The sequence below is a fragment of the Engystomops pustulosus genome, chromosome 10, assembly GCF_040894005.1.
Source record: "Engystomops pustulosus chromosome 10, aEngPut4.maternal, whole genome shotgun sequence".
NCBI classification, from domain to species: domain Eukaryota; kingdom Metazoa; phylum Chordata; class Amphibia; order Anura; family Leptodactylidae; genus Engystomops; species Engystomops pustulosus.
Window position 1 is genome coordinate 15,285,910 of NC_092420.1, and position 26,833 is coordinate 15,312,742.

The window sequence follows — 26,833 nt, forward strand, 5'->3', positions numbered from 1 at the left end:
TGAAGAACAGTGAAGAATAGAATAAAAACAGTGAACACAGGATCATTTAAGTGAAAAACGCAGTGAAAAACACAGTGAAGAATAGATTACAGATGTTCTGCACATCTGCTTACTTGTCGGGGTGATACGCTGTCCCGGGATCCGCTCCTCTTCTTCCACTGAAGTCTCCCCGTGCTGCCCGATGTCTCCCCCGCGCTGCCCGATGTCTCCCCCGCGCTGCCCGATGTCTTCCCCGCGCTGCCCGATGTCTTCCCCGCGCTGCCCGATGTCTCCCCCGCGCTGCCCGATGTCTCCCCGTGCTGCCCGATGTCTCCCCGTGCTGCCCGATGTCTCCCCGTGCTGCCCGATGTCTCCCCGTGCTGCCCGATGTCTCCCCCGTGCTGTCCGATGTCTCCCCCGTGCTGTCCGATGTCTTCCCCGTGCTGCCCGATGTCTCCCCGTGCTGCCCGATGTCTCCCCCGTGCTGTCCGATGTCTCCCCCGTGCTGTCCGTGTTCACTGTTTTTATTCTATTCTTCATTGTTCTTCACTGTGTTTTTTTAATTAAATGCTCGATCTCGAGCAGGGGAAATACTCGTCCGAGCAACGAGCCGTTTCGAGTACCTTAATACTCGAACGAGCATCAAGCTCGGACGAGTATACTCGCTCATCTCTAGTTGTAGCTAAATTGTATTCAGAGTAATTCCAGAAGACAAGCTACAGTCAGAATACAACTCGACTCCTACGTCACAGGGAAAGCAATACTCAAGAATAGAATACTCAATAGTTCAGCAATACTCAAGAACAGAATACTCAATAGCTCAGCAATACTCAAGAACAGAATACTCAATAGCTCAGCAATACTCAAGAATAGAATACTCAATAGCTCAGCAATACACAAGAAACACACAAATTCGAAGGTACCAAGATTCAGTGGCAGGTTCAGATTTACATACCTTGCCGCTGAAATTGACCAATTTTAGGTGGATAACCAGGAGCGTGGACAGTTAGATATGCACACCACTCATATGGGACAAGCCAACAAATAAATTGTTTGGGTCAACTGTGACGCTGTGAAGCTATCAGTGAGACAATGGGACAGGTGCTACCCATGGTGGGTAGCAATTGTCCCGAACATTCCCGAACGTCTCACTGGTACCTAGGAGCTTCACAGTTGACCCAAACAATTTGTTTGCTTGTCCCATATGAGTAGTCATGTAGCATTTAGTACTAGTGTCTTACTGTTGACAGAGGAGCCACATGGTGTAACACTCCCTCCTAAACCCCTATAGCTATGGTATGAATGTAGACCAAGACAGGTGTCGCAAAAGAGAAAAGTGTACTTTCCCTATTTTGGTTCCCGGTTCCGAAATCTCTCCGGTCTACATCAGTATTAGAGCCATGGTACTTGTTTTGGCAAATCAGTGACTGGAGCAGACCACAGGTCATAAGAGGAAGTGATGTTCCATGATCTTCCTTCATGTTGACTTGTCTGTTGTCCATTAAATTGGCTTTTTTATCCATTTTTGTGATGTACGATAACAAGGAGAGGTTTACCTTCAACTGTAATAGGCTTTCTGCCCATGGTGATTGTGTGAGGCACAATTGACGCCACTGACCATTGTGCTATGCGGAAATCTAAGAAAAGATATTGTTCCACTGTCAATGGATTGAACCTTACTCCCGGTGGACCCTGAAATCAGAAAACACGCTTCACACATTCTAGAAAGTCACATTGACTGTAAAAGGTGCAAGGCAAATAAATCCCACCTTAGATGGTTCACAAAGGAAACAAATGGACCTTCTTTTATCGACTCTATGAGAAATAGTGTAGAACCTTAAAGACAAAATAATTGGGATTGTGCTGGGAGCGAAGGTCATGGAATAACGTGTTATTAACAAGGGTCTCTTTGGTACTCAAGGTCACCGGGGCTCCAGGCTTGAATCCTCAAGGTCAATCTATGAGTGAAAACAAGGTCTGCTACGTTAGAGCTCTTTTGTAATTACATTCCAAGAAACGTTCTTGGAAAGACTGACACAATTTAACACGTATGGCTTTCAGGAATCCCAGTTCTTCTTATTTTTAATGAGAAAAAAAATGTAAAATATACCAATACAAAAAAAATTCCTATGAGGTGAAACATGAACAAAGAAAAATGGAGTTTGAGAAACCGATTGTGGTAACGTAGAACAAAGTTTTTCTCAGGTTTCCATAGCTAAACTCAATGGGGGTCATTTACTAAGGGCCCGAATCGCGTTTTTACGGCAGGTTGGCTGAAAATTACAGTTTTGCGGTGAAATGCCCCGGGTTTTTGGCGCACGTGATTGGATTGTGGCGCATCGGCGTCGGCATGCACGCAACGGAAATCGGGGACGTGGCCGTCGGAAAACCTGTTGGATTCATAAAAACCGCTGTATTTTTTTAAAAAATGTGTCGCTTGACACGCACTTACCTGCACCCAGGATAGCTTGGTGAACTTCAGCGAACTCCGACGGACTTCAGCGCAGCAGCGACACCTGGTGGACATCGGGCGCACTACCTTAGTGAATCGCCGGAAGACACGAATCAGCGTCTGAGAACCCGCCGCTGGATCGTGAATGGACCGGGTAAGTAAATCTGCCCCAATGTTATTTAGAGAGTCATTGTTATGTATTGTTATACTAGAACCACCTTCCTTTTAGGTAATACAATCTAGTCCTTTCCAATTACGCTCACCATTTATAAGATATGCGAGAAGATATAAGAGATGGACAAACAGACAAGGAACCTTATCCTTATCTGCCAGGGGCTACAGCTAAAAATAAGTATTTGAGATCTACAAAGCCTTTAACAGCATCAACTAAGCTCTGGGGTCTGAACTGAGCTGAGAATGGGACACCTCTCAAACCAACCTGAGAGCAAAAAGAGCCAAATACTGTGCAGCAATGTGATTTGTGAAATAATCTGAGTGACACCACATGGAAGTGTAGGCAAGTGAAATGACAAAGTGTTAATATGTCTTCACATCTGCCCACTCTTCAGAAGAAACCATATGCCGTGATGAAGGATGGAACCCATCACAAAATAGAGGCATAAAAATAAAAACACATTTACATACATTTAATCTTAGGGAAACAGACGGATAAACAAGTAAATCCGAGGCTATGGAAACATTGTTATGTGCGGCCTTCTACACAGTCTAAGTGGCCACAAACTTTTCATTACTTGGGCTCCGATCCTGATCGGAGTCATGGCTTCCATAGGACAATAGAACTCATGAGGTTGTGACAAATTCATTTCCAATGGATCCATATTGACATATGATACCCACATTGGGTAGATTTATCAGGTCTTGTACCCCAGTTTTCTGGCATACAAGCCCTGAAATAGTCGCAATTCCTAGTACAAGGACTTGTCATAGAATTGCCGGCTACTCAACTCAACATGGTGACTATGTAGTGTATAAAGCCTTTTGCATTTGGCTCTGTACATGTGATCCAGTACTGGAGGAAACCCTAGAACAGCTGGGTCATCAAAATAAAATCCTAAAAAAAAACCTTTAAGGCATATTAAAAAGTCCTAGCAATTATGCATTATAGCGGCACACCTATCTTTGACAAGACAGAGGTGTTTTAATAAAAGGATGTAGCCACTTAGGTGGTGTTGTCTACATATGGACTCTATACGATGCCTTACAAAGGATTTCCAGTAATTTGGACGATCTGTTGGCCCCCATGATCAACTATTTTCAGATTTCTCCACTATAAAGTGCTCAAAGCTTATGTCTGGCTAGAGAAGAAGAAAGACGCTACATGTAGACTTCTAAGACCAGGAAGGTCTGCTCGGGCTGGTTCAATATTATTATTGGATTAATTTATAGCTAGAACCAAGACCATCTTCTGGTATACAAAATAATAAGGAAACAGTCCACAGACAGAGTTGGTCTGGCCCACCTGAGAACCAGAAGATCCTCTGGTGGACCAGGATTAGACACAATAATAAGACACTGAAGTACTAGGAGAAGACACTGGGTGGTTTTCTAGATCGATATTTTCTGGTAGGCCTAAGGAACCCTAGTCAGATACTTCACAACAATTGTATGAATCACCTTGCTGGTAACTATAGACTCAGCGCAGCTCAAGTTCTTTGTGTTCCTATATAATCTCTAGACCATGAAGTTCTTTTTCCCCTTAACTTCCAAAGAAGCAAAACTCTTTAAAGCGTTGAGTAAACGCGTGAATGGAGAGCACTACCTCGTCTCATCCCTTTCATCTGCTGATACCAGACGTCTGGGCTCGTCAACCCTCTTTTCTCGTATCGAAGCTTTTATGAAGCGCTCAAGTAAACAGCACAAAGGAGGCCTTGCCGGTGTCATTGATAAACTGCGAGAACAGCAGGAAACTAGCAGTCTTTCAACTAGCAGATGAGCATTTGGCAAAAAGGAAGACATTAGCAAAGCGAAATGAGTTGTTGCAAAGATCCGAGAATGAGGCGACTAACGCCGGTGATGCGTCTGATTTCAGTGCGGTGACACAACGAGTGACTGCAAGTGTCATCACACTAAGATCACACTCCATATTGTAGCTCTTTTCAGCAGAGGAATTGGATATCTGCTGTGTGCAGTTAGGAGCTTCCCAGGAATCTTCTTAGGAAGTTGTTCATTTTTAGCGCTCAGCAATCTTCGTCAGCTCTATAGAGATGACTGGAGCAAATCTGTCATGCACGGAAGTCCGCTCCATTCATTGCGGGGAACGACGTTGGGTCTGATGGAGGTACCTCGGATCCCCTTGTGTATCGTGAACTGTGGGAGTCTCATCACTGAGACCCCCACTGATCAGCAAACCCTGTGGATCGGGCCTAACTTGTTTGGTGGGAAAACCCCTTTAAATAGTCACTTTCATAGACAAATAATACAAGTGAAAACCAGAAACATAACAATATATCAGAGGGAAGTGCTTCCTCCTTCGCTTACTTTGGCCTTTCTCATTCTCCCTACTTCCCTCAGCTTTACTCAGCTCAGAAATCTCAGCTGAATTCACTGAGGTGTGAGATGACATAGAAGTCTATTCAGAGGGGAGGAGGAGGGGTGAGTCACAGCAGCTAGGGCTAAAAACCACTGTATGAAAGCGCACTGCAAATCCATAGACAGAGACTGCGAAGAATAGTATAGAATCTGTGAAGACTACAAGTCACATATTGACCCGAAACACAGAATTTATAAAAACTTATAAAAGGTTTGGGACAGGTTAAATTACGATTCCATAATCTATAAGTATTATTTTATTTACAAGTTGTGCTGATTATCTCCCAGTCTACAGAGTAGTCAGAGTAATATCCAACTTATGCAGTGTTGGATGTTTCCAAGGGTCCGTTAGCCTCCTGGGGCACATTTACTTACCCGGTCCAGTCGCGATCCCGCAGCGCGTTGTCCGACGAGGATTCGGGTCTGCCGGGATATACTAAGGTCGTGCTCCCGATATCCAGCAGGTGTCACTGCTGCGCCGAGGTCCACCGGAGTTCACCTTCTTCTTCCCGATGCATGTGAGTGCTTGATCTTGTGACACAATTGTCCGATGGCCACTCCCCCCCATTTTTGTCACATGAAAGCCGGTGCCGATGTGCCACAATCCGATCGCGTAGGCCGAATTGCTCCGGGTTTTTCGGGAATATGATCAGATTGTGGTGCAAATCGGAAATATTCGGGAAAACCCAAAGGAATCGCGGACGCAGGACCCTTAGTACATGAGCCCCTTCGTACGCAATCACCATTAAAGGGATGTGGTCTTGACTTGACCATTGAGTCAGTGGTTACAGGAGAAAGAATGGTGATTTTTGTATAATCAATAGACACTAGTGGTAAGGGATTGTCCCCAAAATCATCTCCCAATGGAGTTGTCTTCTGCCAGTGGTAAAAAGAAAGCAACATCCAACTTCATAAACCCCATCAGAGGAACATCCAAACCTGATAAAAAGCCTCCAATCACGGACCAGGGATAGTTGATAAGTAATGATCCAGTAAAGGTCCATATTTTCATACAACTCAAAGTTTATGATGTCTTGTTAAAACCAACAACAAAAAAAATTTTCAACGCGTTTCAGAGTCTACTCTTCCAAAGGTCCGACTCATAACATCCTCTGTCGGACCTTTGGAAACCCTTTATAGGACTCTTTACACACTTACCAACAGTACATCTCTTAGACTGTGTAACCTTGAACATCCATATTATCCGTCTTTTCATCGAAGACTCTATCCCAGCAGATTTTCCCAATGAGAAACCCGATTCCATTCATTGCAGCCATTCCTCAGAATTTGTGACAGGTTTCATCAGCATAGCAGGAATAAATTCATACAAATCTTTTCCAATGCATGTGAATAAGGCTCTAGAAACCCGATTTACATGTGTGTGATTTTTTTTTTTCAACATGGAGATTACATATTCTACCAATCAAGATATGGATTTGGTCGATTAATCCTTTAGCATGGTTTGCAAGGTCATGCTGATATGATATGTGTGTAATTTATTCATCCAGCAAATATTTTAGAAATTTCCTTTAACTCCGTAGATGTTTTACTAGTAATATCCCATCTCTGGCCAGAAGATGGCTGTAAGGAGCTTCTCCAGGTGCCATCAGGACGCATCCGCCTCATGTATCATCCGTGTTTAGATGTTTTACACTAAATTAGCGCCACATCACTGCGTCTGCGGGCATAAAGCACCCTCCGGGCCCGGCGGGCATCAGTCAGTCAAGTGTCATGCAGAGTGCAGATGGATGATGACCTGATATCACTAAGCAATTACTGTCAGGCCGGAGCAGAAGCAGAATCCGCAATGGCCACGTACTCGGTATATGCACTAATAGTGCACATAAATAATGCATTACTGTATGAGAACTAGAGGGTGACATTGTGAGAATGGATATATATCTGCCAAACCAGGGGTTGAGGTGGTCACAATCGCATATATGATGCATTTCTTGTGTCACCTCATGAAACAGCCAGTCATATCTTCTTTGAATTGTCTGAAATAGCCCTTATTTATCAAAATTTACCCAAAAAATTGCCCATAATAGTCCATGGCATCGCAGGTTATATTATTCTGGTTTTCTACAGGTAATATGACCACTTTTTTCTGTCAGAATATCGACGATTTTGACTAGAATCAGGGATCAGATTACCAACAAAATGGCTGCCGCCTTCCTGTAGCAGAGTCAGTCACATTGAAGCGATTAGCATTGAAATGCTATACCAGACACATTCTAGGGATAACACTGGCGCTATTTCGGGAAGATGGAAACCATGTTCTTCTCAACTCATGACACGTTATTAGTGAAATGGCAGCTCTGAGTACTGCTGAGGCAGCCATGTGTAACTTGTTGTTGTCCATCTTGTGCAGGTCATTATCAAGTGAAGCAGGGGACGTGTGAGGTGGTCGCAGTTCATCGATGCTGTAATAAAAACCGCATTGAAGAGCGGTCACAGACGGTGAAGTGCTCATGTTTCCCGGGACAGGTAGCCGGCACAACTAGGGCGCAGCCATCTTGTGTGGAAGGTAAGACATTGAGCTGTGAAATCATGCCTCCATATTTCATGCATGTTGTTTTGGAAACTGGGACATTTAAAGGGGTTTTCCACTAAAGACATCGATCCCCTATTCACATTGTCTGATTATTTAGAATTCAACTTCTGTGTGGAATTCTCAGACATGGAACGCAATAATACATTTTGTAGGGATGGTTGTGACCCTTAAAGGGCATCTACCACCAGGATGAAGGGTTGTATGCAAATGAGCCTGAGAGGCTCCAGGCTCCATAGGTATAAATGGAACCTGGAGCCCCACAGGTTCATTTGCATACAGTCTTTTAGATGTCCTTTAACTGTGTTATCGAAACCACACCCGTTTTTGTGGCATGGACACTCTACATGGTGGTTACACCTCTTGTTTCAGGTCTGTAATAGAGCATAATATTTCACTGGACTTAGAGGATATGCCAACTCTTCCAAAACTGTAGGAGGCTTCCCAAAACTTTAAGGAGAGATTTATAAAACACACATGATGAGTAAGTTGTGGCAGGGCCCCATTAGTTTATGCACAGGGGCCCAGGAGCTTTACGTTTTCTTGATATTGTGATAGAAATAGCGCTCATTTAGTGCTAATAGAAGCAATACATCATCCTCCGAGCCATTCAGACATATTAATATGATCGGCTCGTAGAACTCCCATATATTAATGTGTCAGCATTGATCCGGCCACTTTTCTCGGCATATTTCTATATTGTGTATTGATCGCGTTAATGTAGTGAATTTCCATCATGATGGCTTCACATTAACCTGGACTGTAAAAAATCGAGGCTCAAACCTAATTGATTCCTGGGGGCGATGTCTCCATTTTTCACAATAGCTTTTGTAGGAGGCCCACTTTATCTTACCTCCTCCTATCTGCTGCCTGAGGAGGGATGTGAAATGATGGTGTCCTTCCTACAAAAAGAGGAGATACATGTAGTCACTATGGTGCTAGCTTTACCAAACAGATACCTTATAAACCACCACTGGTCATACTCTAAAGACCTTATTCAGGGTAGAAGCATCGTCTAACCCTCATAATAGTCTAAGCCATGCTACCAATAAATAGTCTAATGGCAAAGTAGTCCAGCCTCATAGTAGTAGTCCAGTATCATAGTCAGGGCCGGATTAAAGGAGGGGCTCCTGGGGCCCCCACCACTTTCACTTTTTAAGGGGCCCCCACCAGTTTCCGACAGTCAGCGACTCAGCTCAGCTGAGTCGCTGACTGTCTCTGTGTGCAATGCGCAGTGGCCCGTGGCCGCACGCAACGCACATAGAGGTCTAGGATGTCAGCTGTGTCAGTGAGATACAGCTGCCTTCGCTGGGGGAGAACGCTGAGATTGCCATTTTCTATAGGGGACTGGCAGGCTACATACTACAGTGGGCTGTCAGGCTACATACTACAGGGGACTAGCAGGCTATATACCTCCAAAAACATTGTTGGAAGGGCCCCCACCACCCTTAATCCGGCCCCGATCATAGTAGTGGGTTCAGCCTTATAGTAGTGATCGAGCCTCATAGTAGTAGTCCAGTCTCAATGTGGTAGGTTCAGCCTCATAGTAGTGGCTTAAGCCTCATAGTAGTAGTCCAGTCTCATAGTAGTGGGTTCAGCCTCATACCGGTAGTAGTCCACACTCAAAGTACTCCAGCCTTATAGTAGTATGTAGTCCAGCAATGCTCTTACTACATGACTTCCATGTGGCTGTGTGTGACATTTCCTGATACTTTTCTACTTTGTTGGTTCACTAGTAATACGCTCTCATAGTAGTAGTTCCAGCCTTGTAGTAGTAGTTGCAACCTCATAGTAGTCCACCATCATAGTAGTAGTCCAGCCTCATAGTAATACCCTCTAATAGCAGTAGTTCCAACCTCAAAGTACTAGTCCACAGTCATAGTTGTCCAGTCTCATAGTAGTAGTTTCAACTTCATAGTAGTCAAGTCTCATAGTAGTCCAGCCTCTTAGTGGTTTTGCCTCATAGTAGTCCAGCCTTATAGTAGTTTTGCCTCATAGTAGTCCAGCCTTATAGTAATTTAGCCTCATAGACATAGTAATCTAGCCTCAGAAGTCTAGACTCATAGTAGTCTAGCCTCATAATAGTCCAGCCTCATAGTAGTTTAGCCTCATAGTGGTCCAGCCTCATAGTAGTTAGCCTCATAGAAGTCCGGCCTTATAGTAGTTTAGCCTCATAGGGGCCAGCCTCTTAGTAGTTTAGCCTCATAGTAGTCCAGCCTTATAGTAGTCAAGCCTTATGGAAGTCCAGCCTCATATTAGTCTAGCCTCCCTTTAGTCCAACCTCAAACTAGTAACAGCCTCATAGTAGTAGTTCTAGTCTTATTGTGGTAGTTCCGTCCTTATTGTAGTCCAACTTCATAATAGCAGTTCCAGCCTCCTACTAGTAATTTCATCCTCATAGTAGTCCAGCCTCATACTAGCAGTTCCAGCCTCATAGTAGCAGTTGCAGCTTTACAGTTGCTGTTATTGTTCCCATCTACAGGCAATATCCTCATATATTTAGTGCTCGGCCCTAAAAAAACTTTAAAATAGGACATCCTACTATTAACCACAAATCTCCCCCAACAAAAATAATGGAAGATTCATGGTTGATGAGTTGCAGTGGTTGTGTCCCCTCTGTGCGCCCTCCCTGCTGGGATCTCCAATGTCTTCTCCCTTTGATTGAGACTGGGTACACATGGGAAATGTATTTTTTGCCCGGGTTCTTCTAGTACTTGATAGAGGTAGAATTAGTATGACTTGTGACACACAACTAGTTCTCAAAAATAGGTGGTGAAAACCTGAAGGACTGGTGTTTTTAGGGCGCACCAAGTAACATTATTCTGAGAGTCCACCTTCCATCAATTCCATGGAAATAGACCTTAGAAGCCACCACAATTGGTTAAATTATCTTAGCCCACTGGGGTCCGGTATTGGGTTGGAGTCTGGGTCTACTGGAAGATCTTCTGCTGCTCTGGTGGGAAGTCTAACACTGGCAGTGGGTAAAATTACACCACTGGACCCTGTAGTTCCTGCCTCATTGTGGCCCATATGTCACTGAGCATACATACAGTAGCCTCCGATAGTGCCCGGCTCACGACAGATCTCATTGTTCCTGCCTCATTGTAGTCTCCTTGGAGCCAGCCTAATACTGGCCATTGTGCCATTGTCATTTCATGCTGAAGTTCAGACCCTGAAGTACTAGTCTAATACCAGTTGTTGTGAAATCTCTATGGTTTCCCCAACTCATCTATTATATAATATCACTACAACATAATACACATAGTTCCTTCTGTATTTTATACTCAGGTCTGTAACTGTATGGGAATAGAGTCAACGTACAACCCCAGTAGAGACCAGAAGAGGGCGCTTGCTTTGCATCCAAATTAAACTTCATTTTTGGAATATATTACGTCTTGATTTTCTGTCTGTTTCCTGCAGAACTGGAGGTGGTGACAGAAATCATTGTGTAGTTATTTTGTCTCATACATAATATTCCCCGCCATAAGTCCCGGGCCGTAATCTACGACGGTAAATGAATATTCTGTAACTGCGCTTCATTGCTCTCCGTGTTGTGTTTGTATTAATGAAGTTTCCTGTTGCTCTTCAATCTGTTCCATTATAAAACAAGGCAATTTATCTTTCCTCCACTCGGCTTTTATTCAGTTACTTGTATTTTACAGCATCTGTGAATGATGTCTTCAGATACTGCTGTCTTACTAGGTGATAACTATATCTATCTATCTATCTATCTATCTATCTATAGATATCTATCTATCTATCGTTATCTATCTATCTATCTATCTATCTATCTATCTATCTATCTATCAATCTCATATCTATCTATCTATCTATCTATCTATCTATCTCATATCTATCTATCTATCTATCTATCTATCAATCTCATATCTATCTATTTATCTATCTATTATCTATCAACTGTAATATGTATGTATCTATCTATCTATCTATCTATCATCTATCAATATCTATCTATCTATCATCTATATCTATCTATCATCTATATCTATCTATCTATCTATCTATCATCTATCTATATCTATCTATCTATCTATCTCATATCTATCTATCTATCTATCTATCTATCAATCTCATATCTATCTATCTTTCTATCTATCTATCAATCTCATATCTATCTATCTATCTATATATCTATCAATCTCATATCTATCTATCTATCTCATATCTATCTATCTCATATCTATCTATCTATCTATCTATCTGTCTATCTATCTAGGTTCAGTGAAGAGGCAGCACTCCTTGTAGTAGTGAAAGGGGTGAAGCTTTATTCCATAAAAAGCGACGTTTCGGTGTACTGTTACACCTTTATCAAGCTTGATAAAGGTGTAACAGTACACCGAAACGTCGCTTTTTATGGAATAAAGCTTCACCCCTTTCACTACTACAAGGAGTGCTGCCTCTTCACTGAACCTATATTGGAGACCCTGGCCAAGGGATCACCGGCTTCTGCACCCACCGCTAGCTGTGCTGCTCTGGATCTTCTACTTTTTATCTATCTATCTATCTATCTATCTCATATCTATCTATCTACCTATCTATCTATCTCATATCTATCTATCTCATATCTATCTATCTATCTCATATCTATCTCCTATCTATCTATCTATCTATCTATCTATCTATCTATCTCATATCTATCTATCTATCTATCTATCTATCTATCTATCTATCTATCTATCTATCTATCTATCTCATATCTATCTATCGATCTATCTCATATCTATCTATCTATCTCTATCTATCTCATATCTATCTATCTCTCTCACCTTGCAGTATTTTCTCCATGCAGTATTTTCTTTGTAAGTTTGTAATCCAGTATTCATTGACTGATTGATTTACACTATTCCACCCTCTTCGCTGGTTGGGTGGAGAGGAGGGTGGCATAGGGCCATGCAGTGGGCTGGCAAATGGTGGGGACTGCCCGTGCCTGGGCACTACGCATAGCATGCGCCAGCCTGTAACAGCGCATGATGCACTCGGGAATTGCGCCCAGAAGGCCAGAGGGGACGGGGTTTGTCTCATACACTGTCACATCATAATTCATCTCCCCCATTTGTATATTGCAGCATTGCCTGTTTGGTGGTGTTACATTTTCTTTGCACTATATGGTGGTGTTATGTGCTATTTTACAGTCTTGCGATGCTGTAACTTTGCTGAAATGATACAAGCACCTCTCACTGACAAGCTGCGGGTTACTTAGATTGATGCCCTGGGTGCCCAATTTCTCTAGAACTGACCCCAATCTAAGGTAACTCTACCATATAGTAAAACATCCGAGGATTCTGTGAATATTCTTAGTCCTGAGTTCAGAAGCGGCAGAGATTTACATAAACTCGTCTCCCCATCTCTGCAGTGGATGGATTAGGCCGGGGTTATACATTCTGATAAAGTAATTTATCTTCCTCTTCTTCATCCGCAGAGCATCTCTTCAGACATGCTCTTTCACATGACTGTCGTCTTTCATCTATCTTTTCTTTCATAGTTTTGTAATTCTCCTGGATCTTTGCTCACGTCGGACTTATTCCCATTTCAAGATTGTTTTTCGGTAGATAAAAAGTTCAGAGTCTGGAATATAGGATTTTACTTTTAACTCATTCCAGAGGAGATTCTAAACGGAATGTTCCGGATATTTAGAATAGTCATGGTAAGAAAAAAATTTACTGCACAGGGTGAGGGCGTGGCTTAGTAGAAAAGGGGGCGTGGACTCTTTTTAAATGTAAGTAGAGATGACTGATGGTCCGTTTCGGTGTCTTCGGCTGCCTGACCCAGACATATTGGCAGATTGGCAGCCAAACAGTCAATATGGCAAATTGATGCTCCTAGCAACTAGCCACGGCTATGATTGGCCAGGGGGACTCCATTTGGTACGCTAATCTCTAAATGTAAAATGGAACCAAATGGGATCAATTGTTAAAAAAGACATTGATGGAACCACCACTAGAGGGAGCTGAGCTATGACATAAACTTTCCATAGTGATTACCAATATTTTGTTCTAAAGGAGTTATCCACTTCACTCACACAACTCTTTTTAATGAAGCTATGTGTTAAAATAACTATTAAACACTTACCTGTCTCCCTGAGTTAGTGGAAAACATCTACTTTAACTACAACTCTTTGTATACTGTAATAGTTGACCCTCCACTGACTCTGTCATAGTTGGAATTTTTTCTCTATCCCATACAGTTTCATTCTCTGTCAGATGGGCAGGGCCAGGATTTCCGCTTAATGCAAGGACCACCCATTTGACAATAGAAAACTTAATTAGCATACTTTCAGTTCCCAGTATGTTGATTATGCTCTCTGCTGTAAGGTGGGTGTCCTGGGGCTTAAGTAAACAGTCTAATTCTGCCCATTTGACAATACAGATCTGAAAATAAATACATTTATTACAGAATCAGTGCTGTACAGTTGTGCAGAAACTCGTGTATGGTATATAAGTAAGTATATTTTTAGTTTTTTTAACCAAACGTCATTAAAAGAGCTTTGTGTATGAAGTGGACCATTCCTTTAAAACAAACATTGATCCCGCGGTAAGATGGAAAATTCCAGCAACATTGAAATTGTTAGGTTTAGTGTAGATGGTGATCGATCCTCTTTACCACAACTGTCAAAACTTCTGCTTTTATAGAGGTGGTCACACTTTCTGATGATCAATGAAGCAGCAGCAATCACTAAGCAGTCCATTTCTGCTTTTTACTTAGCTACTTTTTCTTTCCCATGACTGTGCGTGATACTCTGAATCAGGTAAACACGACTAAAACTCTCCACTTAATTTTCATCAACAGCGCGACCATAATTATCGGCAATTGATGTGGAAGTAAATGTATCGCTGACCGCTGATTACTTTTTCCAGCAGACCCCATGAGCTGTGTTTGCCTTCTTTGTGACATTGTTCCATTTCCGCCATGAATGCGCATTAACACGTCCGAATAATAAGCGCCAAGTCCTTAAAGGTGACACTAAACAAACACGTTATATAAAAAAAACGGAAAAACATAAACCGTCAACTGACAAACGAGCAGTTTCCCAGCGAAACACCACAAATCTCTTTTATTTAGGAGATTATTAAAATTACAGTATGCCATCTATGCTGGTGGCGAGCCGTCAATTTCCAGCGTCGGAACGCGCCTTTAAACTAGTAATTATATTGTGGAACAACATGATGTGTGCTGTAATTTCCCGCTGATCGTAAGCAATGCCTGAATACCTCCCTATAGGTAGAGCCGCCGCACCTACTTAAATAACCGGGTAATTACAGGCTGGGGTTCACTTTTCTATTTGTGTAGACGGTTTAGTTCTAATGGAGTTTTCTTTTATAAACACGGACACGGGAAATTAGTTACATGAGAAAGTGCAGGAGGGTTGTATATGGAAATACTTGGCTATACTGGACGGATGCAGAAAGGGGGTCCACATCTAAAAAGTGGGGTACAGTAAATCCATACTAATTTATTATCTACAGGCATGCTTGGGTATGCCTGGTGCTGGACTCGGCCCTGCAGACAGTGAACACATGCCACACACACCGTGGACACACACATGCTGGACACACGTTATACACATGCAACACCCCTGCTGATGCAGAAGGGTTAGGTAGGTGTTGCGAAAGTGTTCCTCTCCATGTCAGAAGCTGTAACATGGGAAACTTAGTCAAACTACTGCCTGTTAAGGCAACAGTTAGTTGTGAAATGTGTAATTAGCCAATGATGTGACTGTTATGGTAGCTGGAGTGTGATTGGAGAGGTGCTACAAGCTGACCGGGGGAGTAAAAAAAACCCCTGTTCACTGTTCAGAGTGTGCAGCACATTCCAGTGCCTCAGGCCTACTGCCTGGCACCCAGGGCGAGTCTGGAAACTCAAGCCCAGAGCTGCAGCTCCACAACTTGGACGCAGTTTCACCTGAAACATCTCAGCCTGCATCTACGATCAGGCTGTGTGCACCATTCCTGCGGACTACTCTCCATGACCACTCCATCAACCAGAATCTGCTGTTTGATCGTTTTGGGCCATTGCTTGCTGTTCAATAAAGAACTGGAAGTTGATTTGCACAGCGTTGCCTCCATCTGATCCCTGGATACGGCTGCTTACCACCACGGGTTCTCCATCCATTATCCAGGGGTTACCCCAGGGAAAACCAGTACGTCAGTCTCTCCCTCCATATTTCTTGCACACACCACCTGCTGGAGACCTGCCAGGCTGTAGGACAGCCCTCCGGTCCCCATACCAAGCACCATGAGACTAGCGTGCTTAGGCCGCAACCGCCAGCCACTCAGGTACTGCGGGCCCCAGCTACCTCCAGGCCCCAAGAAAAGGCTAGACCCCGGTGGGGGATGTTGCACGCACTTTTTATACACTGGATGCCACTCTTGAAGGACACATGTTCATTCCCCTTGCAAACGTTGGACACGTATGCATGTCACAGGTACCACTCACTTCTCCCTCCAGATGCTGGACACACGTTACATGCACAAACATGTACCATATATTTTGATACATATTCCCATAATAGTTGTAATAGGAATGAATATGTGCATATTTTTTAGATTTCCTTAGAGGGTCCATTCCATGTCCATCCGGATCTCGCTGTGTGACTGATGCATCATTGTCTTTTCTATTCCCTAGCCTCCATTGTCATCCAGAAGTGGTGGTGCCACATGCAGCCGTGCATGGAATGGGAGGACTGTAAAGTTTTGCCGGATCTCACAGGCTGGTCGTGCAGCAGTGGAAACAAAATCAAAACTACCAAGGTGAGGCATGGGAACCATATAGAAGATACAGAAGTGTAATACTGGAGTCCTCCTCACAGTGGTGTAACAAGGAGAGACTGGGCCCCATAGAAGACTGCATGGGGCCCCCATCCTCCTTAGAAAATGTGACCTCACACATGTTTATCACATGTACATACAAACACATTTATACTGTTACACACATACATACAGGTTGATAATAATGTACATCTTCCATTTTTTAGGATAGCAGGTCGGTTGGCTGGGCCCCCTAACACTGTGGGCCCCGCTGTAGTTACGCCCCTGCCTCCTCATCCTATGGTGGTGTTGTGTCAGTGCTATGACTACATTTTAGGGGCCGTTGTGCCCAACAGGGAAACCTGCCAGCCAAATTTATCTAAGGCACCTTACTCCATAGGAATGTTCCTGAGTAACAAGTTACGTAGTATCTCTAGTATCCAGCAAAAGTACCTGCTGAGATGTTATCTTTTTACCACTCCCGACCCGTGTTACCCAACTCTTTTTCCTGTCCTTGACCCTGTGCAGCATTCCCTGACCTATAGCCGATTTAATGTTATGTCTGCCCTTGGCTTGTCCTCTGACCACACTTCTCTCACACATCAACATTTCTTGGCCCGCCCCGGCCAGCTGCCCCTGAATGCTAGAGGGAGAAACCAAGTGGTACCTCACTGTGAAGCCCTAATCCCCGAATAATGTGGATTATAGGGTAAAAATCAGGGAGGTGACCTAGACACAGAAGTCATCTTCTTCTGCTTATAACCCAACAAGGAAGCAGGAGCTACCGAGAGTGTCTCTTGCCCTGGAGGACATACATTACAAGGCCATTGATTTCATATGACAATGTGTAATACCACATTTCTCCTGTGGAGGCAGTGCAGTAAAAGTGAACACTCCGTAGATGACCTCCAATAACATTACAAGCAATTTTTTTCCAGCACAGCAACTTTTTATTTCATGTGAATTTTTTCATATTCTTTCCGGGTGCACACATTTTTGCTCAGACATTTGCCTTGCGTGAAGAAAACACTTTTTGAAATTTGAAATGACAAGAAAAGTATGCCTAAACCCTGCTGTCTCTTCCTTATTTTCTACTTGCACGCCTCATAGTAATGAGAAGGGACGACGCTGCATCTACACGGCACAGGGAAGGAGTTTAATGCATAATAAGTGAGCAAATAGATATACGGCAAAGTGCGACGTCTTATACCGTGTTTACCGTCAGTGCAGATGGTAAAATATTAGGAGTCTATTGGGAAAACGGGATTATATCAGTCTGCAGGATCAGCTATCAATAGTGCCACAATAACAGTGCCGGCCAGAAAGTGTCCCTATAAATAGTGCCCCATGTTCAGTGCTGTACAGAGTGTCCTTCTATATAGGGCCCCAATTACAGTGCTGGACAGCGAGTCTACCAATATATAGGGCCCAATTTACAGTACCGGAAAGAAAAAGTCCCTATAAATAGGGCCTCATTTACAGTACCAGCCACACAGCGTCCCTACATATATAGTGCCTCATTTACCATGCCAGCCAGTGTCCCTACATATATATAGGGCTGTAATTGCAGTGCTTGTTTATAACTCTATAAATAATACCCCATTTACAATAGCCACCAATGTCCCTATATATAGTTCCCCATTTACATTGCTTGCCAAATAGTGTCCCTACATGTAGTGCACCATTTTCCGTACCAGCCAGACAGTGTCACTGTATATAGTGCCCCATTTACAGTTCCGGACAGACAGTGTGCCTTTATATAGTTTCAGATTTACAGTGCCTTACAGAGAGGGTCCCTTTTTATAGTACCCCATTTACAGTCCCAGCTAGAGGGTCTCCCCATAAAAAGTGCCCCATTTACAGTGCTGGGCAGAGTATCCCCATAAATGGGGCCCTATTTACAGTACCAGACAGTTTCCCAATAGATAGGGCCCTAATTACAGTGCCAGCCAGAGAGTGACCCTGTAAGTAGTGCCCTATTTACAGTACCAGGCGGTACTTAGCCCATTTTTGCCGTTTACCGCACCAGGCGGATAATGTCCCTATTAATCTCCACTTATTTACAGCGCCAGCCAAAGAGTGTGCAACATATCTATATATAATGATGCTACTTCACAGCACTTCATTACCCCCTTAATGGATCAAGTTATTTTTGTGACTTTTTAAAAGGTCGGGCTTTCTTATTCATCCGTTTTTTTCAGAGTACAGTAAAAAAAATTCTAAAAAATTTGCTCAAATGTTCCAATTTAGCCCAAAAAGTGACTTGTGTGTTTTGTAGCAATTTGAAGGAAGAGTTAAAATTTAAAAAAAAATATTAATTGTTTTTATTTTCTTCAAATATTAAAGTGTTTTTATTATTATTACCGTAATGTTTTGGGGTTTTTTTTGCAGGTAACGCGGTAGCAAACGGGAAACCAGACGACGGAGCGAAGATTAGTTGCACCTCCCTGACAATCTGTGCACTCCATCTCCCTCGTGGACTCTTTTTAGGAACTCCGCTAACAAATAGTAACATTTTCACCCTATTTTTCTGCTCGAACAGGAAGGAGCTTTAAAGCGAAAAAAAAAATTAAAAATTAAAAGACCAAAAACTTGATCGATATCATTTCTGCTGACAACAGCGGCTGAATTTTTAGCGATGATGAAGGGGCGCGTGGACTCGATTTCAGGATTTCATTTATCTCTTCAAATATTGAGATGCGAGGACGCTTCATTGAATTTTTGGAAGCTCGCAGACAATGTGGAAAAATGAAATGTTTCATGATTTTAACTGTTTCCATGGAAACCCCTCATTGTAATATATGGTATCAAGGAAACGGACAATGGACATGGTTGTTGCCTTTGGACTGCTGAAGGAATCGTTACGTTGGTTATACCCGTATCAACAATAATATTCTCCACCTCTGATTATATGATCAAGTTTAAAGGGGAAATCCAGGAACCTACCTACATTATGGAGCAGAACCCAAAATCGGGAATGTGCCTCAGTTGCAGATTTTTACACTGGGGGCCACTCTTAGTCCAGATAAAGCCTAAAGAAGACCTTTCACCACCTCTATCAACTTCAGCTCTACCGATTCTGGTGTAGATGGAATTATCTCTCTAGCCCTCACCGTCCTTGAGCAACCAATGTCATAATTTTCCGATCTCAACTGTCAGGTGAGCGGAGCCAGGCTGTCTTCTCCAGCCCAGGACCACCCACCTGACTGTAGAGATCTTAGTTACCTAATTGGAGACTTGAACTACCATAAGAAGCTTCCCTACTTTCCGATGGGTGGTCCTGATGTGGTATAGACAACATTACCCGGCCATCTGAAAGTAGAAAGTGAAAGGAATGGTGATGGCTACGGAGAAAAACTATTCTAATATCTAAACTAAGGGTGTAATGGGGTTGCTGAAGCTGGTGAAATCTCCTCTTTAAGGGTAGAGAACCCAACCTTTTCCCATGGTGAAGGAAAAGCTATTACGAGTTTTGTGAAAATCCACCCAAAAAGTGCATTGAGATGTTTCTGATTTCATAAATGGATTTTAATGAATGGACTAGAGATTGCTACACCGGATACCCAAGTGGTCCTTAAGGTTTTTTTGGAAATCGGTGGTGGTGATGGACATCACCAATTTTATCTTCTACCCAGGGCTGGATTTCCCCCTTTAACTTCCACACAGTTAACCATGTATGACCGGATCTTCTCACTATGCTATGTAGGCTACGTCACTTGTTTAATGATGTGAGGGGCTGAACGTGCAATAGGAGGTCTTGTAGGTTCTTTGACCAGCTTCACAACTGGAAGACTGATCAATGGTCTTCTTCTGGAAGGATAATAATAACTTCAGTAGGGTATCAAAATCTAAAAGGTGCTACATGTTCATGTTCGGATCTCCATGGTAATATCAATCCACAGAACACAAACTAATTGCCCCCAAATCTTTATTTCACTGTACATTGTGGATGATGTAGGCATAAGATGGCTTGTCTCATTCACCGACAACTAGTGTACCCAAGGTAATGTCCTCCACCTTAATAGAGTTGACTACCAGACCTATCGAGGTTCTGAATAGCCACGTAACCATAGGATATCCAAAGGTAGTTTTAGCAATTTGCTCCGAATGATTTGTGGCATCAATAATTATAGTGACATGGTTGTAAGATCGAACATGCCCCCCCCCCCCCGAGAAATAATATTGCTATCTAGGGGCCTATTACAGGTGCTAAGACGTACATTTGTGGCCCCAATCCGAAATAACAATGCAGAGATATTCAGCTTATGGATATGCAAATTGGCTTGTAAGTGCATTGTGGGTGGAGCCTGATTTACCAGATTTGCATACAGATTGTCATGTACAGGCAGAGACCTCAACTTGTCATTCATAGCTAAAGGGTAAAGCAGTGGGCAGTAGTTCATAGAAGAACATAGCACTGGCAGTTGTTTGTAACTAACTCTGGCAAATCGGGTTCCGCCCTGAATGCACTTCAAGGAATTTCAGATCCTTATAAGGAAATGGAATTATATGGCCCAGGCAGTCTAGAAAAACTCCAAACCATCTGGGAATGCCAATTTTTTGGCCAGAATTTGCACAAATCCAAGCGGTTTCCGGAATTCTCCTGGTCGGATCGACTATTGACCCATTAATGTTCATTCAGCTTCAAAGAATAGTGACCTCTATTGGATATAAGTGGCAAGTGCATAGACGGAGGCAGGTGTAATGGGTATTATTTACTATTCATTACCAATTATTTTCGGGGGCCGGTTACGTTTCCTTTGTATCGCCTTGAGATTATAGCTTTTCTTTCTATCCAATCAAACCGATTATTACCGATCCTGTTTCATCACTTAATGTCCCTCAGATGCCGGTGCATGTACTTGATGGTTGCCCTTAAGGAAACTGTTCAGACTGCAGATAAAATTTTGTTAGAATACGACTATTTTCATGACTATTCGCAACTAGAAATTGAGATTATTCGACGACATTCTTACGGTAAATTCTCAAAAATAAACTAAAATGAGAAAATAGACGTCATTATTATTTTTTATGATGTTTTGTGTCTATGATGAGAGCAATTCTTTTTATTCTTCATATTGAGAAATAACCATTTTGGGGAGAAATCTTGATATTTAAGAAGATGGAATCTAAATCTGTTCTCTGAGATGCCGCAGGATTTGGATGGGTTTGTTGCTTTATCATTTTTGGTACTTTGATCAGATTTTATTTGTTTGGCGTCTCAAAAAAGCAAACATTTCTTTATTTCTTTTCAACCCTTAAAGGGGCTTTCTCATCTGGAAATTTGGGTTTAATTTATTTTATCGGGCATATTATTAAACAATATGTATCTTTGTGAAGAAAATTTCCCATAAATGTAGCCATGTTGTTCCTTAGAAATTAAATACTTGTCTTTGGAGACAACCACCACACTTTTGCTTTGGTGGCCAGACACACGCACCATTAAGATTCTTCCAGACCACTTGCATTCAACGTTCTTTATCAAAGGACGTCTATGGGCCATGCAAGAACTCCCAGACATTTCATATGTAAAAACTATTTGATTCTTTGAGCAGTCACTACAGCAGCAGTGGCAGTAGTAGATTATAATATAGGAGGTTTGGGTAGCCGCCGGGGTCCAAGGCTTCTAAGGGGCCTATGACCACCTGAACCAATCGTCAAGTTTGATACTGTCCTGTAGACATAATAAAGAGAAGGATCTTCAGCCGTGAAACCCTCATGCTATAAACTAATACTTGTACCAGGGTCCTTCCAAGGTCCTCCAATTGTCCACAAACTACAGAACTAAAATTGGGAAAAGCCTTTTTTCTCAAGTAAATGCCATTAAAATATTAGACTGTAATGGCTTACAATTTCTATACAGCCCAGGGCCCTGGTCATCTTAATCCACCCCTGAGTAGTGGTCATATCCAAGGACAACAATCTCGTTTCTAATTTACAACATGACCTCATTATGGGAAATTACCTTTACAGGTTTATATATATATGTGGCAAATGAATTAAATTAAATGTGAATGTCCAGACAAGAATATCCCTTTAAGGCAGACTCATCACAATGGCAAAAACTCCTCAGCCATAAGTCGGACCTAAAGGTTCAAAAGAAGACTGCCTCCACGGACCTGCTTATTTTGGAGCCAATAAATTGTCAGAAGGGATTGTTTCCCCTGTTCTTGTTTACACCCTTCCCCATAGCAACATTGCTTAAAAAGATTTTAAAATCAGTGGAAGAGGAGGATAGGCCTAAACATGTCTTCTGCTAGGCCAAGGAACCACAGTCCAAAGCTAACACAGGCAATAATTGATAATCCCCTGCCAAGGACCTAATTCATATGAGCGTAAACGTTCCAGAAAACACAAATCATGTGGTGACCAACATTTTACAGAATGGACCCTTCACCGGGGGTTTAAATCCAAGAATAATAGTCCTTGTGTTCCTGTGTAACCACCATGTCATACTTTTATCCTTAAATCATGTATAACTATGATGCCTGGGCTCCCATCTTCGGAGGAATGTTTGGTCGATGAAATATGGACAAAGCATGGCCCCATGAGTTACCGTTCACCTCTACCCTATCCAACTTGTGAAGACCTCTCCTTGGATCCTATCTGGTGCAGTTGGAACCATTTATGAGCATTCATGCCATTTTTTAGGCACATCTGTGGCAGATTGAAAGTGGATTAATATCTATTGAATAGCTCAAAGATGGGAAGTTGGTCGCGGTGAGGATCCTTTTTCCAGTTGAGTGAAGGTTCAACAAAGTTATCAGGTCTTCTGTGCAGTAGAGTCAAGTCTATTCTACGGCATAGTTCATGGTTGTGGTTGGACTATCTAACCAGGAACCTGTAGAGTATCCAAGGTTCTGACACAATAATAAGAATATACAAAACGGCCCAAGGAAACATTGGTCAGAAGATTTCACGTTGGGGGTGGAGCCACCATGGAGATATTCATCAATGTGGCCCAAATAATAAAACAACATTGCCTACAAGTATCCACTATCTGACCAGATAATCCCCAAACTACCGTAACACCAGAAGGTTCTTTAGTCTATAGGTTTCACATAGGTTGTGTTTTCATAATCTACTATGTTTTTTTTTTTTTTATTGTTTTGCCTTTGCAATAAAATTATTAATTTGTTGCGACTTGTATGTACAGTCTCTTCCACTATGATATTTTAAAAATGTTTCACGCCATCGACCCTTATCTTTAGAGAATGAGGGTCCTTGAGTCTCCTTTGTGGATGTATCGTTAGTTTTCAAGTTGGACTACAACTCCGTTTACTCTGCTGTGCAAAAGTCTTAGGCGGGGGTGGAAAAATTGCAAAGAATAAATTCTTGTAGAAATAGAAGTTTGAAATTATATTCTGCAGCAGGATTATCATCCTTTATATAGCGCACACAGATTCCGCCAAATCCGCCAAGCTTGCCAAATCAGTCCCTGTCCACATAAGGCTCACAATCTAATCTACGTATGTTTATGGAATGTGGGAGGATCTGGAGGAAACCCAGAGAGAACATACAAACGATAGAACCTTATTAACTAAATGATACCCTTCCTTTAGCTAAAACCTGTTTCCCTCACATCCCCATAAAATCAACTTTATGTTATCCTACCTGGCATCAGAGGGGGCGTGTCCTGTTTAATTGGCCCCTCCTATCTACTCCTCCCCATGCTTCATGCCTCCTCACTATTGAGCACTTCATGTCATGTGACCAGGGAGATGTCATCTAAGATCCTTTACACAGTAACATTACCATGTACCTCATGTACCTAGCACAGCATGCCTCCATGGAGGATGGGGAGGATTTCATGTGATCAGAGGTTGATTTCAATGTTACTGGTTAAAGGACCTTAGATGACATCACCCTGGTCATGTGACACATAAAATAACAGATATCTCCAGCAGGGCACCATGTAAAACATTTGCCCTAATATTAACCCCTTCGTGTCTAAGCCATTTTAGGGCCAGGCCTGATTTTTAAAATTTGCCCTGTGTCATTATAGGAGGTTATAACTTTGTGACGCTTTAACATATCCAGGGGATTTTGAGATTGTTTTACCGTCGGACATTGTACTTCAAAGGAATAGAAACATTTTGATGATATCTTTTGTGTTCAGTTCTGAAAAAAATAGAAATTTGGCAAAAATTTCTAAAAATTATTCATTTTCAAAGTTCAAAATTTTCTGCTTTTCAGGCAGATAGTCATAGCACCCAAGTAACTTTATAACTAACATTTCCCACATGTCTGCTTTATATCGGCACAGGGTTTTATGCCTCCTCTCTATTTTTTAGATTGTTATGAAGTTCAGAATTGTGGGTGCAATTTTTCTTTGTGCAATATTTATTTTGGGTGGGTTAATATAAATGGCAGGTTCCCTTTAAAGAACTATATTCAGTGTGAAGAAAGGAGCCCTGGAAGGGATGATACGGCCTCCTGATCTCATTGGGGCAGATTTACTTACCCCGTCCATTCGCGATCCAGCGGCGCGTTCTCTGCGGTGGATTCGGGTCTTCCGGCGATTCACTAAGGTAGTTCCTCCGACGTCCACCAGGTGGCGCTGCTGCGCTGAAGTCCGCCGAGGCCGCCGGAATGCACCGAAGTTCACCGGCCTATACTTCGCGAGTCCCGCGACACTTTTTTTTAAAAAATGAGACGGTTTTTCCGAATCCGTTGGGTTTTCTTTCGGCCACACCCCCCCGATTTCCATCGCGTGCATGCCAGCGCCGATGCGCCACAATCCGATCGCGTGCGCCAAAATCCGGGGGCAATACAGGGAAAATCGTCGCAAATCGGAAATATTCGGGTAACACGTCGGGAAAACGCGAATCGGGCCCTTAGTAAATGATCCTCCAGTCTGGGATTACAAGAAGAGACAGATTAGAGCAGGGATATTTCCAAAGAAGATCTCTGCTTAGATCTATGAGATGTCTGGAACAACCTTCCTGCTGAGAATCTCATATAAGGGAATAAAGTGCAAACATTTGCTTCATTCATAGGTAAGAATTCGGATTACCCCTATTCTTCTGATCACTAAGGGTCAGGAGTGTTAAGGGTAACTACCCTACACCCTTAAAGGGGATGTATAGGATGAAACAGAAAAGGGTGCTTTTGCTCCCATCTGTCCTCAGTTGGTATCGCATCCCCTTTAAATATCTGCTCAGGTACTTTCTCTGCTGTGATTACAAAGGACTGAGCCGTGAAATTAGATTTTGCGGCTATTTAAAACATATTAGTGCTCGGCCCATCAATCAATAGATCTAGAAGGAACTTGTGATAATGTCACCGTCATCAATTTTCGGCTCGGCGCTGGTGTGGTATTTTTTATTTTTCCGTAGAATATAAAGCAGGAGCTCACGACGAGGCGCTTAATTATGTGACGGGAGCCGCCATCAATACGCTCAGGTCTACGAAGGTTTGTATTTTCTTAAAGACAATAGCGCAGAACGCGAGAAAATTGTGAGATTTACCTGAGAGCGGAACATGGGCTCAGACAGATAATTCCCTGCGTGAAGCTGAGAAGGACTATTTATAGGAGAACTTTTATGAAACTTTCATCATGCGTCTCTATCAGCTTGTCTGAAGTTCCCGAGCGGAGGAAGAAGAAGAGCGCAAAACCTATAGACAGATGTGTAGCTGCTAATGGAAGCTTAGATTGTAAGAGGGGCAGATAGTATCCAATGTACTGGGCCCTGAGTGGTGGGTTGAGCTTGGGGCCCCACTAGTGACACGAACCAGGGGTGGCTTTGCGTATATGAAATTATATCCAACAAGAACCTAAATTCTGTGCTGCTTGAGGTGAGCTATAGAACGGCGACCCCATCCAGTAGTTATATATCAGGTTCTCCAGTGGGTTCTCCATATAGTGGGGGTCATTTACTAAGGTCCCGAATCACGTTTTACCGTCGGGTTTCCCGAATATTACCGTTTTGCGCCGAATTGTCCCGGGTTTTTGGCGCACGCGATCGGATTGTGGCACATCGGCGCCAGCATGCACGCAACAGAAATCGGGGGGCGTGGCCGTCGGAAAACCCGACGGATTTGGAAAAACCACCATGTTTAAAAAAAAAAGTGTCGCTTGATACGCGCTTACCTGCACTCAGCATAGTTGGTGAACTCCAGTGAACTCTGACGGACTTCAGCGCAGCAGCGACACCTGGTGGACATCGGGCGCACTACCTTAGTGAATCCCGGCCGGACCCGAATCAGTGTCGGAGAACCCGCCACTGGATCGCAAATGGACCGGGTAAGTAAATCTGCCCCAGTGTCTCACAATCAAGGCAAAGTCAGGTCCTGCTTTGTAGTAGGTGACTGCAACCCTAATGCTGACCCTCAATTTATGACAGGTTGTGCCGTCTGAGGCAAGAGGCTCAACCCGTCTCATGGCTGGTGCGCCGTTGCACCCAACAGCTTGGGACCTTAGAGATTAGGGGGTCCCACACAGATCTTCCTAGAACACAGCTGGTTCAAGGTATGGTGGATGCTTACCCGCATCCTCTATGCATGCTATAAACTGTATCAGTGGCCTCAGGGTGC

The 26,833-nt window shown here is 42.9% G+C and overlaps 1 protein-coding gene across 1 annotated transcript in view; it reads left to right on the top strand.

Moving 5' to 3' along the window:
* Window positions 1–19,120, top strand: part of TAFA4 (TAFA chemokine like family member 4) — a 123,425-nt gene extending 104,305 nt beyond the window's left edge. Inside the window, exons 4-6 of the mRNA XM_072127233.1 lie at window positions 7,353–7,508; window positions 16,176–16,300; window positions 18,689–19,120. Coding sequence (XP_071983334.1) covers window positions 7,353–7,508; window positions 16,176–16,300; window positions 18,689–18,700 — 293 coding nt within the window. The 3' untranslated portion in view covers window positions 18,701–19,120. The remainder of the gene's footprint in view (window positions 1–7,352; window positions 7,509–16,175; window positions 16,301–18,688) is intronic.
* The last annotated feature ends 7,713 nt before the right edge of the window (window positions 19,121–26,833 follow it).